Source organism: Cottoperca gobio, chromosome 10 (genome assembly GCF_900634415.1).
Source record: "Cottoperca gobio chromosome 10, fCotGob3.1, whole genome shotgun sequence".
Taxonomy (NCBI): domain Eukaryota; kingdom Metazoa; phylum Chordata; class Actinopteri; order Perciformes; family Bovichtidae; genus Cottoperca; species Cottoperca gobio.
Genome location: NC_041364.1, coordinates 20954806 through 20968317, shown reverse-complemented (window position 1 = coordinate 20968317; position 13512 = coordinate 20954806). Strand labels below are relative to the sequence as shown.

Genomic DNA, 13512 nt, shown 5'->3' with positions numbered 1-13512 from the left:
CAGCTGAAAAAATGTATTCACACCTGGTCGACGGCAGAGTTACATACAGGTTTCTACAACGCTAAAAGCTGAGGTAGAAGAGAATGTAAAGTGTTTGCTTCTGTCTTTGTAGAGAGTAAAGCAACGTCTGGAGCTGCCTCCTGGAACGCCTGAAACATGGCTCAGTAAGTTTCATTCACACACACGCACGCACGCATGCACGCACGCACGCATGCACACACACACACACACACACACACACACACACACACACACACACACACACAGAAAGACAATAAACTGAGTTCAAACTTTTGTGGGTATGTTGGAAACTTTGATACTCAATTGAAGCAAATATTCATATAAAAATGTATAATTATGAACACAAATTTTAAGCTCAGTAATTTCCAGTGTGCATAAAATCTCAATAGCTTTTTATAATGAACGTCCCCAGGCTACATAGTTACCAAGTGAAGTGCACAAGAATATAATAAACATACGCAGATGTAATCATTTCCTGTCTCATGTGCTGGTTCCTGACTGTGTAGCCTCCAGAGTGTGCAGAAGAAGACCAGCAGCATGTCCCTGACCATCTCCTCTTCCTCCTCTGCATCCTCCTCTCGAGAGCTCTCCTGCAGCTCCAGCGTGCTCGCTCAGAGACACTCCAGCCTGGTGCAGCCGCTGTGTGTCAGCCCTCAGAGGGTAACTACATTACACCCGGTTCAAATGAATCCCCTCATGTTAGACACGATAACGTATATTAGAGATTTCAATTCAAAACTCAAACTTTGGAACTTTGGATGTGAAGTATGTGATATATTTAACATTATAGTGGGACCAAGATAAATAGATCTTTTTTGTCTCACCAGGCACATCTTTTGCTTTTTACTTTTTAATTTTGTCTGTATTAATGCACATGGCATAAATATTGCAACGGGTTGAAGGTTTTTTTTTCTTTTTTCTTTCGTATTTGGGAAGTTGAAACAAATGTTTGATCGCACGTCCATTAAAGCATAAAACCATGCAATCTATGTTAAAAAATGCATCAAAATCAATGTTGTTGCTAATCGTTGACATATCCCTCACTGTGAAAAACATTATTACTATCTACATTTAGTATACGTAAAATAATTAAATGCATTTTTTGTGTTTTTTAGTGTATTTTCATTTATTTATTTCCATTATTTAAACAAAATTTTGAAAATAATATTTGGTTGTGATGATCAGGACTGAAGTTGATTAAAAGCTTTAATACTAATATATCATACAGACATTTTTGTCAAAGTTTTTAAAAGTTAGGCACAAAGGTTGATACATAGTATAGAATAAGTGGTGGCTGTTCATATGATTTACTATTTCAAAAAGTAAATGTGTAAAGTGTTACGTTCTTTAACAAATCAACAAATAAGTTAAATGATTATTAAACTAATTAAATATATTATTTTCCATTTCCAGACTGAGAGTCCCATCTACAATCAACAGTATTCAGGTAATGGAGTGGCCCCTGCTTTTGTTAAGGTAAGACACATTTATTCTACTTACACATATACTGTAAATTATTACAGAGAAAAAATATAAATACAATCAGGAAACTGATTATTGATGACAATACTATCTCATTAGACTGGTCTTCCTCTTCCTCTGTCCTCTTTCCATTTCTCCGTCTCTGCCTCCATCATCATCCCCTCTGCAGTGCCTCCATGACGTGTCCACAGTGAACGGGCAGCTGGTGGTCCTGGAGTGCAGACTGAGGGGAACTCCTCCTCTGCAGGTCATGTGGTACAGAGAGAACGAGCAAGTCCTGGACTCGGATGATTTCAGGATACTACGCAAGAGTGAGTATGTGTTTGTGTGTTGTCTGCAGTGGGCTGGGGTCATATGACTTAGACACAAGTCATAATTTGACTTCAGATTCCAGTTACACTAACCAAATCAAAAGTCTTGCAACTCAGCTTTGACTACGAAGCTGATAATGCATTAATCTTAACTTTGACATGAAATATACTCCCGTAGCCCATGGTTGAAAATCTAACACCAAAATAATTTATATTATAGATAGAGATCCTCTCTACGGAAGACCTGTGAGGCACGTGAGAAAAAAATGTTTTTGGTGATTTATTAAGTCTCTAAAGTATCTACATTGTTTTCTCTCCTGTGTATTTATGACACAGTTTGTTAAACACAAAGTTGTGTAACATTAGTGTTACATAACCGGCTAACACACAACATATGTACCTTGTGTTTGGAGTGCATGAAAATAAATCTCACCTGGAAGAAAACATGAATTAGTTTAGTCCTATTAAAACATTGGGTAGTGGTGCACTTCAGCCTCTAGTGGCCAGAATGAGTATTACAACAACAAACACCAAATGATCCTCACAAAAAAATTAAATAAATTACCCAGCAAAAAATAATTCCCAACTGCTTCACAGATTAAAATGTGTGGGTTTTTTTTTTAAAGAAAATTAATTTAGAGGGAGTATCCTGGAAAAATCTTGTTCATCTGTTCTTAAATCACAAACTGAGGGGAAACTGGATCAACAGATTTTCTTTTTCTCACTTGCCTCTCAGGGCTTCCGTGATCATCACCCTATAGCTGAAATAAATTGATCAAAATTTTGTTCAGTAGGATTTTGAGTTAATGGCTGACATTGAGTCAGATTAGAGATGCTTTTGTAAAAGTCCACAATTTCTCACCGGATAGACTGTTAAATATTAGCACTCTCTAAATATGGTGTTTATATGGGTTTATGAAGCTAAATGAACAAATCACTTCAACATTTTGTAAAAACTGAATCCTTATCTGGCAATATTATTACAGGAAAATAACATTTATTCATTCCTAATATGCACAGTACTGTTGATATACTAAGTGATTGATTTCAGATGTCTGGCAGCTTGGATTTAGATACACGGTGAAGAGTTCACAAAATAAGTGACTTTTCTCTCTTGTTTTCCCAGAGGCCAGCTCTGCGTCAGTGCCAGGTAAGTACAGAATATTGATTTTGTACAGTAATGGTTTTAAAAGAGTGTAAACTAATTATCTCTTTGCTTCATCAACTTTAGTTTAGTTTTTGGGGAAATGGATACTTTGACTTCTTTGTTCCCTTAATAGTCTTTATAATGCAGAAATCCGACATGAAATATTGTTTCAAACTTTGTTGAACAGCTCGCAACTCATGGCCAGAGGGGTTAGGTATTGCTTTATTTTAAGGGATCACAAGCCAAAAGGTTTGGGAACCCCTGGTATAAAGTTATCAGTATATGGTTTCATATTTCACATCATATTTAAAATGTTGTGCCCAGAATTGCTATCAGTGGGGAGTGAAACAAGGCTGACAGCCTAGAAGTTTAACAGCATATGTGTTCATGTTTCATGTATAACAAACACATTCCCAAAACAAACTACTTATACCAATAGTGAGTATACTGCTGCTAATAATTCTTTCATTACTGGACTGTTCAAATATATTGTAAATCATTTTCTTTTCAATATAATATAAATATTATTGTTATTGAGAACTCTGCCACTAGCGGCTCCATGTGGAAGCTAGAAGGAACAACTTGAACATAGTTTAAACTTCAATTGTTGTGTGATTATCATGTAAGATTTAGTAAGTGACATGTATCAAGGAAGAAGTGACAAATTAAGAATTGGTCAAATCTAACATAGCCTTTTCAATGGGTGCTTTTTTATGAAGGACGGAAGCTGCCGAAATCTAAATAGATAAATAAATTACTCGATAAATAAAAATGCAATTAAATGTAAACAAATAATACCAATAATATTAAAAATAAATGTAAGCATACATAAGTGATAAAATGTGACATATATTGATGTTTATATTGTATTTGCTTCATTATTTATTTACCATTGTATTAATTTGTCTATTTATATATGTTTGTATTTAAATTTTACTTAGTAATTTATTTATTAATGTATTCATTTAGGTATTATTTTCCCTTTGCATTTTCCCCCTATTTATTTATGCATTTCTTCTTTATTATGCAAATTAAGTGGCTGTCATTCAAAGTGTGTCATGGGGTCAACTTTTCGCCTAATGGTTGATCAACATCAGAGTTCATAGATCGACTATACATGCCTTCGCTCCCCGCAACGCCAAGCTCACTACAGAAATTGTAGTCAGACATATTTATTTATTTGTTATTTTGGCAGCTTCTGTCCTCCATCATTTCTCATTCATTCTAAGAGAGAATTTGTAATATGGTCTGTCGCCTCTCTTGGTCCACAAACAGTTCAGCTTTCATCCTGTGTGGAAATTACACTTTTTTTTATTGAATGAAAAACTGCATTTGTGTTCTGGTGTTACACTCTGCAGAGGAGCTGTGCACACTGGTGATCACAGAGGCCTTTCCAGAAGACTCCGGACTGTTTAAATGTGAGGCCATCAACTCCTTCGGCACGGCCTCCTGCTCAGCAATCCTGGAAGTTTACAATGGTGAGATAGTCCATTTATATAGCACCGTAATTCATCTATTACAAGTTCACCTGTTGAACTGTATTAAACAATAAGAAATGATCAGCATTGCTTTTAGAGTCACTCATCTCTTGCTTTGCAGACCTGGAGGAGCAGCTCGAGGTCGAGGCCACTCGTCATCAGGAAGAAGTTTTTCTCCGACAGGAAAAGGAGGCGGAGTTCCAACAGGAGACTTCCTCCTTCAGAGAGAGCAGCGAGGACTTTCCGTCTGAGCTGCCTGACTCCATGACCCTCCCACCTCCTGAGTGGCCTGACAGCCCTCTAGAAGATAACATCCCTCTTGCAGAGTGAGTACATGGCACACACACACGCACACACACAGACACACATCAATCTCAGTCAGTCTGTGAACATTATACAACCCTGACCCCAGTGTCTATGCACATATCATTATTTTATAGACCCATGACTTTATTTTTTTTTGTTACTTACAACACAGTTGATTTAGTAGTCCAAGCTTTTTTATACAACTTGCAGTGTTGTCCTCACTGTAAGTCGTTATCAATCGCTAAAATGTTAAGATCCTGATCAATTGACTTTATTATATTTAAAGAAAACTGGAAGAGTCCCATGCATGTATGTATTTAGCCTATCTATTCAATCTGTCACTCACTTAGGAAATAATTTACAAATGTGTGGTGTTACAATGTCAGGACACATTTCAAATAAATTAAGTCAGTTTAAACCGTTGCAGTTCTTCTTTAAATCCAGAAGAGGTCGCTGGTGGTTGAAGAACAAGACCATTTTCAAGTTCATTTTTCTTTCTTTCTTTCTTTCTTTCTTCTTTCTTTCTTTCTTTCTTTCTTTAATGGGGCTTACCTAATGGTACCAAGTGATAAGTTAATGATATTCAGGATACTATATTGATAAGGCCTATTAATGAGAAAAGGAAATGCAGCTTTTGAGAATGTCTTTAAAACACATATTTAAGTAAAGAAAATGTTTTAAAAGTAAAGAAAAATAATTAACATATTTTTAAAAAGGTCAGTCAGGAGTCAGTCAGAGAGGCGCTCTGAGGTTGAATAGATGCAGTTGTGATGAGCTTTTGGAAAATTGAGCCAATCAGCTGGTCCCGCGCGGCCCCGTCTCCCACACCCCTCGTGAGCGAGCGGTGTCACCTGTAGCAGTCCAGCCTCCCGCTGCAAATCGGAGTTTGGATTCCCCTTCAGAAGGGAAAGTCCAAACTCATTCAGACAGTATTGAACTTTAAGGAAAGTGGTGCAAAAACTTTGAACCAGGTAAGAACAAATCCTCTTCGTCGTTTAACGGTTGCTAACGGTTGTTAACGGCTGTCTTTCAACCTGCCGCCGGGAACCTTTGCTATTTGCAGTCTCAGTTTTAACCTCTGTAATGTGTTTCTACATGAACGTTCATCTTTATACACGCCAATTTTCCTTCCTTGTTTATTTCATAGAAACGTAATGCGCTATGTCCTCCTGAAAAGGTCAAACTATGTTTAGAGAGCGCTTGAAAATGGACTTTAGTCTATTTTGGGGCTTTGTGTCATCTGGCTCGGTGCTCTTTCAAGCAGATTAGGAGGAAATACCGATATAAATCAAGCTAGGAAACGAGGTTATTCCTAATTTTCTTTAAACAGTCAGTGAAAAGTATTGAATACTGGTTAGAGCTCCCCATTAGAAATGTTCTGTATATATTTCTCCACACTTGTCTTTTAAGTTGAGCAAAAGTGTCACTGAAGACCCCCAACATATTTGTTTTTGGTCGTAAGATGATGTGTAATTTAGCTCGACGCCTGCTGTAACCATGGTGCAGGTAAAGTTAAGGAGATATTAGTGTAAACTGACTTGATATTAACTCTCACTTTCCTGGGAAAACTCCTCTGGAGTTGCTTCAGGGATCCACTTAGGGAAGCACCAACAATGTGGGTCTTTATTGTGCTGTTGAGTTGTGTTGGTACACCCACACTGTAGCCAAGTGGTACCTTAGATTGTGCTCTGAGCTCCTCTGTGAAGTGGTGATATGGGCTTTATGTTCTTCAGACTTGACCCTTTACCAGCAGGCATACAGAAGAGCACATCATTGTTGCACTAGCCAAAAGTATTATTATTTTTGTATATTTTTGTATGTGTGAATGAGGAAATACTAATAACACTGAGGAGTCTGAAGGGACTAATTAACAAGTCTGCAGGGATGGTGCATTCACGTGCAGTCATATAATCAGACATGTGTGGTATGCAAATACAATGCTGTTTTGCAGTTTTAGATTTTTCACCACAAATACAGACAGGTGCTACTTAGTGAATATAAAGTAACAATTTATCATTGTCCTCATTTCATTGCTGTTTGATTCAGTTCAGTAAGTGTATCTTTAATGTTGACTTGATACATTGGTTCATATTTAAATCCAGTCCGTTTTTTTAATGGTGTGTGAAGTATGTTTGGCTGAGTGCAATGTATCCACTTTATATCCGTGTCCAGGGCTGCGATCTCATCTGTAATGCGAAGTGAAGCCCTGGTGTCTGTGTCCTTCAGACCCCCCTTCTTGAGAGCCGCTTCACACAACAACAGTTGTTCATAAACTGCTGGCAGTGGTCCGGCTTTTAAGGTCATGTTGAGGTTCTCTGGCCAACGTGAAGTTCCTCTTATTGTTGTATTGATTTGATTATTCGAGGAAGATGAATTGAATTGTCTGTAGCGTAAGGTACTTCTGTTGGTTTGGACTTTTTGCCTACAGTAAAAATCATGATCTCAGATAAATGATGAGAAGGTGTAGTTGTTGTGGTTGGGTAAATATTACTTATAACAGTGAAAACAAATTGTGTTTTTTCATTGAGACATGTTTGGAACATGTAAGTAACTCTAACTAGCTGTCACCAAATATGGAAAAATAGAATTGTACTTTTTATTTAACTTGATTGATCAGTTTATTGCAGTAATTTAGGCTGAGTTTAAGGTAATTTACCGCAGATGATTTATATAATTGATCAGTACTTTATTCTGAAAAGGTCTTACACAGTGGTGAGATGCTTAATTTGTTCAACTTTCATTAGAATAAATCCATTGTTGTCTCTGATCAGGTAAAGATAAATGAAGAAATGAAGAAAAATGATACTCATTCATTATCCCTATTACAATGAAATGTATGTTATTTTATTTCTCACCACCCAATATGAATAATGTATCGCACTGCTTGTTAAAGTATTTTAAGAATCAAGCAGAGACTTTTATTTTCTAAAAGTTCCCTAGATTTGGCTAAGGATTTATATTGTTGTCCTTCTGTTGTCGCTGGTCGTACAGAGGACTTAAGATAGCTTAGCATCCTCCTACCCACAATGCCATGCAGATCTTGTGTGTGTGTTTTTAAAAGGGTTGCCTCACCAGTAGACCATCTGCACCTGCCAGCTGATGTCCGAATTCCAAGACCAATATAGCTTTCCCCACTTAATCACACAAATATGCATACTGTATACCATCACAGTACTAAATCACACACACACACACACACACACACACACACACACACACACACACACACACACACACACACACACACATTACTTTCACGTAATAGCATTTGAAGTACAACACATACTAAGTTACATACTATGGTTTCTGTGTAAATATAATAATAATATAATTATAATAATAATAATACACTTTATTAATAGAGCACTTATCAAAACAAAGTGCTTCACAGAGAAAATAATTAAATAAAGTACCAAAATAAATGATAAGTTTGAAAATGAAAGATAACTCAGATAAAATCAGGGTATGTTATCCGGGACTTAAAGAAGTCAGTGACTCAAACAGCCTTATTTCCTCGGACTGGTCGTTCCAGAGCCTCTGGGCTCTAATCGCAAATGCTCTGTCCCCTCTAGTACTCTGGAAGAGTTTAAGATCCTCTGTCCGAGGATCTTAAACTCCACAATGGTTCATTACAAATTAAATCTCTCAAAAAGTATAAGTCAGACTATTGCTGCATGATAACGGTACTTATCATTTATTTTGAACACACAGTGGTGCAAGTGTCAAAGTCAGACAAAATCTTCTTGCTGGGGACGGAGGGAGCATTTTGCAACTTTGGTATACTATTTTCATTAAAACAATAAGGAACATTTCCGTATTACACCGTACGAACACTGAACAAATGCAGACAACAGGTACAATAGGCTATACAACTGAAAAGCATCTCTTATGCTATGAAATTGAAAATGTTAAATTGCTTTTTTCTCGTCCCTGTGATTGACAAATTGCCGTTGAATGTGCGTTATCATTTGTTCCCATTCACATAACCTAAAACAATGGAGCAACGACAAACAATCCTTGTCTTGTACACAACTCTTTAAGTTCCTGCTGTAGCTGACTGGGAACTCACAGGCAAGTCTTGCAGCTCCTGCGTTTCATTTGTGCTCGCCATAGTCTGACTGTCTCGCACGCCAGTCCGCTTTTGTACTAACCTAAACACATGTTGCTAACGGCGTACAGCGAAGGGTTTCCGGGGCGGAACTCAAGCTTCCACATTACATGCAGCAATCTACATACGTGTATTCTGCTTGAGCGCACTGGACCATGATGGTTTGCCACAAATACACAAACTGTTGCAGCCCTATCAAAGAAGGTTTTAGATTTCCATTTGTCTTTCAGTTAGTGGGATATTTGATTTGACCTTTGGCCACTCAAACACTCAACATTTAGCTAATTACTTACGTAATATAGAATCTAAATTCTTATATTTTGAACTGCTTGCCTGGTCTAACATGTATCAATCCATAAAGGTAATTTCCAACTACCATTTAGAAACCTCAAATTCTCAGGACTTTGGTATGTAGAGGGTGTAAAACAGGATTGTCCAACAGTGTATTTTCAGACTCTACTGTAGGTCAGCTGATGCTGGCTGGCCAAAACTGTCTTGTGCCCTTAGTGGACCAGGAGAAACGCAGAAAAACAGTGAGCAAGTGTGTGTAAGTAAATTAGTGTGTGAGAGGGAGCAATGAGAGGGACTGCTATTGTCATTATGCTGCTGCGTAGTCCAGACTACGTGGTAGTCATGGGAACAACATTCTTTCCTAGAATAAAAGTGGAGTAACAGCCAGGCTTGGTGTTACAGGAAGAAATGAGGGCAGAACCATTGATATCTGTTACTCTCATTAGACAGTCCCAGTAGTACGCTGGCTGCCGTTGTGTACATAAATAATACATATTTTGTCATGTTAGCTTGTACAGCCTGGGTCAAACTTTTCAAAACAACTGAACAGTAACTACTGTTGTTCAGAGTTCCTAAAAGCAGAGCGATCACACTGAATCCATGTTGCTTGAATCTATTTATCAGAAGACCCATGCATCTTGTTCTAGTTCTCCTCCATGCAATCCCTCAACCTTTATACAATGGGATTTTTGCATTATATTTAGAAACGACTGCTAACTACTGTTTTATTTTGATATTTTTTGTCTCAGTTTGGTGTTTTCAGAAAAGCCTAAATAGAGTGTTTAAAATGAGTGATTATGAGTCGGCTAAATGTACACATTTACAGAAATTTCTATAAATGTGCACTGTCTCTGTGACTGTACAAATCAATAGAGATACTTTGAATATGTCATAAAAGAGTGGTAATGTGCATCTGAGGTTCTTCGGAGCTGACACTAGGTTTGAGCTACCTGGAGATCGGGGGATTGTCACTGATAAAATCCCTCCTGTTACATTCAGGGTCAAATTGACCTGTTTTAAAGTTTGAAAATCTAGGAACAATACTTTAAAGTATTTTCTTTCTATGAAACTTCTTCTGCTTGCCTTAATTAGTGCAATAAACATGTCAAATGAAAATGGTTCATGTCATGTATTTGCAAACATGTTTATATCACAGCGATTGTAATTCGAATCTGACCCGGCAGTGAAAGTAGGAGGTTAAAAGGGGGTCAGAAGTGCAAATGTCATACATATTGTTATTTCACACACACACACACACACACACACACACACACACACACACACACACACACACACACACACACACACACACACACACACACAGACAGACAGCAGTGAAAATCGAGGTGATGATCACGACAGTGAAATAGAGGAGAATGCATCTGACGATGAAGATCACCTTGAGGTAAATTCTGATGATGAAGATGATGATTATGATGATGATTCTATTTAGTTCCTCTCCTTTCCTCCACTCAGTAGGTGTGTGTGTGCGTCAGGTGCGAAGCCCCGCCCTACACAAGACGGAGCGAAGGAGAGAATGTGAATGCGCAGTAAATGAAGTAAACACTGAAACGTGCTCAATAACATAAGCGTTTAGTTTATTTAATAAAAGAGCACCTGTCAATGTGAAAAGTGAGTTGTGAAAAAAAAAAAACACCTTGAATTTCAGGGGGGGCGTGGGGCTCCTTTGGCGGGGTGCAGCACCCCTCCAAGACAATGGTAGGGGAAACACTGGAGCTGAACAAAATGCATTTACATGCGTATTTGGGTCTCCTCATCCTGGCTGGGGTCTGCAAGTCCAATAATGAATCAACAGCCATCCTGTGGGATGCAGACACAGGCAGGAACATATTTCGAGCCACAATGTCTCTGGGGACCGTTCACATTTTCTCCAGAGTAATACGATTTGATAATCGTGAGACAAGAGCTGGCAAATGTGAGAGAGACAAGCTGGCAGCTATTAGGACAGTGTGGGACAAGTGGGTAGAGCGGCTTCCACTACTCTATAACCCAGGACCTAATGTCACGGTGGATGAAAGGCTGGTGGCATTCAGGGGTAGCGACCCGTTAAAGTTAGAGTTTGCCTTCCAAACCGGTAAAATATGGCATAAAAATATGGGCATCATGGGTTGCAAACTCCAGCTATGCACTGAACCTCCAGGTTTACACTGGAAAGCCGGTTGGAGGAGCCCCAGAGAGGAATCAGGGCATGAGGATTGTGCTCGACATGGCACTAAAAGTTGACTTTCAATAAAAATAATGTATTTCATATCTAGGTTTTGCCAATGTACAGAAAAACTTTTTTGAATGTCTCTTTTTTGTGAAAGTGAATGATCCTAATGGAACCATGATCTGTGAGAGGTGAATCACACAATTGCACTAAATTGGTTGAATTGATAGTAATAAGAGGTACAAATAATATACAGACAAAAAATCTGGATTTTGGGGTTTCTGACGATGTTTTGGATAATAAACATACACTGGGTCACATTGACCCACACATATTTTTGCTGTTACAGAAAAACAAATATAACAGGAGGGTTAATTTTTTGGAAGGATTTTAATCACAACTATTTCTGTATCTCACCTAAGGTTGCAAAATGATGAGTATTCAAGGTGGAAACCTTCTATGGGAATTAACAGGAATTATAGGAAATAATGGGAATAAAATGGACAGGAGGGGGTTATTTGCTCTGGGTGTATTTATCATGTCCTATGCATATGGAAACAAACGTTTTCCATATCATCATCAGATATTTGTAAACAAACACTTCTAATATAAATGACAAAATCCACAATTTAGTTTGGTTGAATGAGTTAATTAATTTAACATTGTATTGTAGTTTAATTGAACAACAACAACAAATCCCTATGACCCCCTTCAAAAATAGACTTTCTCTCCATAATATTGGATATATTAATCTGTGCTCTCAGGCTTCCTTATCCAGGTGTTTTTATGAATATACCCATTTAGTTTACTTGTCTTTGTCTTTCAGTTTTCCAGAGCCTCAGCCGGCTTACTACTCTGAAGAACTCTTTGGTCGGAGCGAGGAGGAAAGTGCCCTGCGCTCAGAGGGCCAAAGGTCACCGCAGGTCACTGTCCGAGCCCGCACGCCCAGCCCTCCCCCTCCACCCTCACCCTCACCACCACCAACCCAAGTCAAGGACAAAACCCAAACACCCAAGCTGTTCACCCCAAGCAAGCTCAGTTTCAGCGTAAGAGCATTTCTTACACAACATTTTGAGCTCTCTCTGTAGCGTTTTGCTACAGTTGTCAATAGCTGCCATCATGCTTAACTACTGTCTTGTGTGACCTCATTTGTGAAGTTTAAAAGGTTAAATGGAACTGCAAATTAAAACTCTTTAAAGAGAAAGCACTAGATGATAAATAACTAAATAAAGGTAGTCTGCGATATACAGTGTCTGCCTCCTTTTTCCTCTCTTGCCAGGTGTCTGTTGAGGTAATAGTTCTTAGATTTTTCATTAGAATATTTCAGAGAGCTTTCTTTTACATTTTGAACAGCAGAAAATATAATAGATTGACAGAGCAAACAACGTCCCCAATACGGATTGCCTTAACTTCACCTTGAATATTCTTTTACATTTGGTATTCAAGAAGCTGCATTCCAATGAATAGAAATGTGTAAACGTTTCTGAATGACGCTTCTTCATTAGATTTAGAAATGGTAGAATTCCACCTTTATTCAGTTTTACTAAATGTGTGTGTCTTCTTCCTTCCAGTCCTCCCAGTCAGGAGGCAACAACATGAACATGTCAGACCTGCCTACCTTCACTCCCAGCGTCTTCCCTCCCAGTGCCTTTAACTATGAGCGGCCGAGGCATTTTATTCAATCACAGGCATCCTTTCAGGCTCCCAGCTATGAGAGCGTTCTGAAAGATTCCCAGGAGAACCAAAATAACCATCAACAGAACCTCATCAGCTCCCAAAATAGTCCAAATGTTGCAGAGACACTGAGTCAAGCTAAAGTCATGTCTGCACAAAGTCAGTCTTTTTCTCAAACTCAGTCAGTGTCCAAGTCTTTGTCACAGACCCAGTCACAGTTTCAGTCACTAAGCCTCAGTCAGAACCAAACCCAGTCTGTTTCCCAGACCCAGGCCCACACCCACATCCAGGCACAGGCCCAGACCCAGGCCCACACCCAGATCCAGGCACACACCCAGGCCCAGACCGAGACCCAGATCAAGACAAAGGCCCACACCCAGACCCAGGCCCAGACCCAGGCCCAGACCCAGCCCCTCACCCACACCCAGATCCAGGCACAGACCCAGGCCCACACCCAGACCCAGATCCAGGCCCAGGCCCACACCCAGACCCAGATCCAGGCCCAGGCCCACACCCAGACCCAG

The 13512-nt window shown here is 38.9% G+C and overlaps 1 protein-coding gene across 5 annotated transcripts in view; it reads left to right on the top strand.

Moving 5' to 3' along the window:
* myot (myotilin) overlaps window positions 1–13512 on the top strand; it is a 39677-nt gene that overhangs the window by 13160 nt on the left and 13005 nt on the right. For 3 of the 5 annotated variants that reach the window (XM_029441148.1, XM_029441147.1, XM_029441144.1), the window contains exons 2-10: window positions 113–164; window positions 528–681; window positions 1435–1497; window positions 1673–1814; window positions 2941–2964; window positions 4320–4439; window positions 4561–4765; window positions 12141–12360; window positions 12886–13452. In XM_029441148.1, coding sequence (XP_029297008.1) covers window positions 157–164; window positions 528–681; window positions 1435–1497; window positions 1673–1814; window positions 2941–2964; window positions 4320–4439; window positions 4561–4765; window positions 12141–12360; window positions 12886–13452 — 1503 coding nt within the window. In that variant the 5' untranslated portion in view covers window positions 113–156. The remainder of the gene's footprint in view (window positions 1–112; window positions 165–527; window positions 682–1434; window positions 1498–1672; window positions 1815–2940; window positions 2965–4319; window positions 4440–4560; window positions 4766–12140; window positions 12361–12885; window positions 13453–13512) is intronic. The other 2 variants (XM_029441146.1, XM_029441145.1) reach the window with 2 other exon arrangements.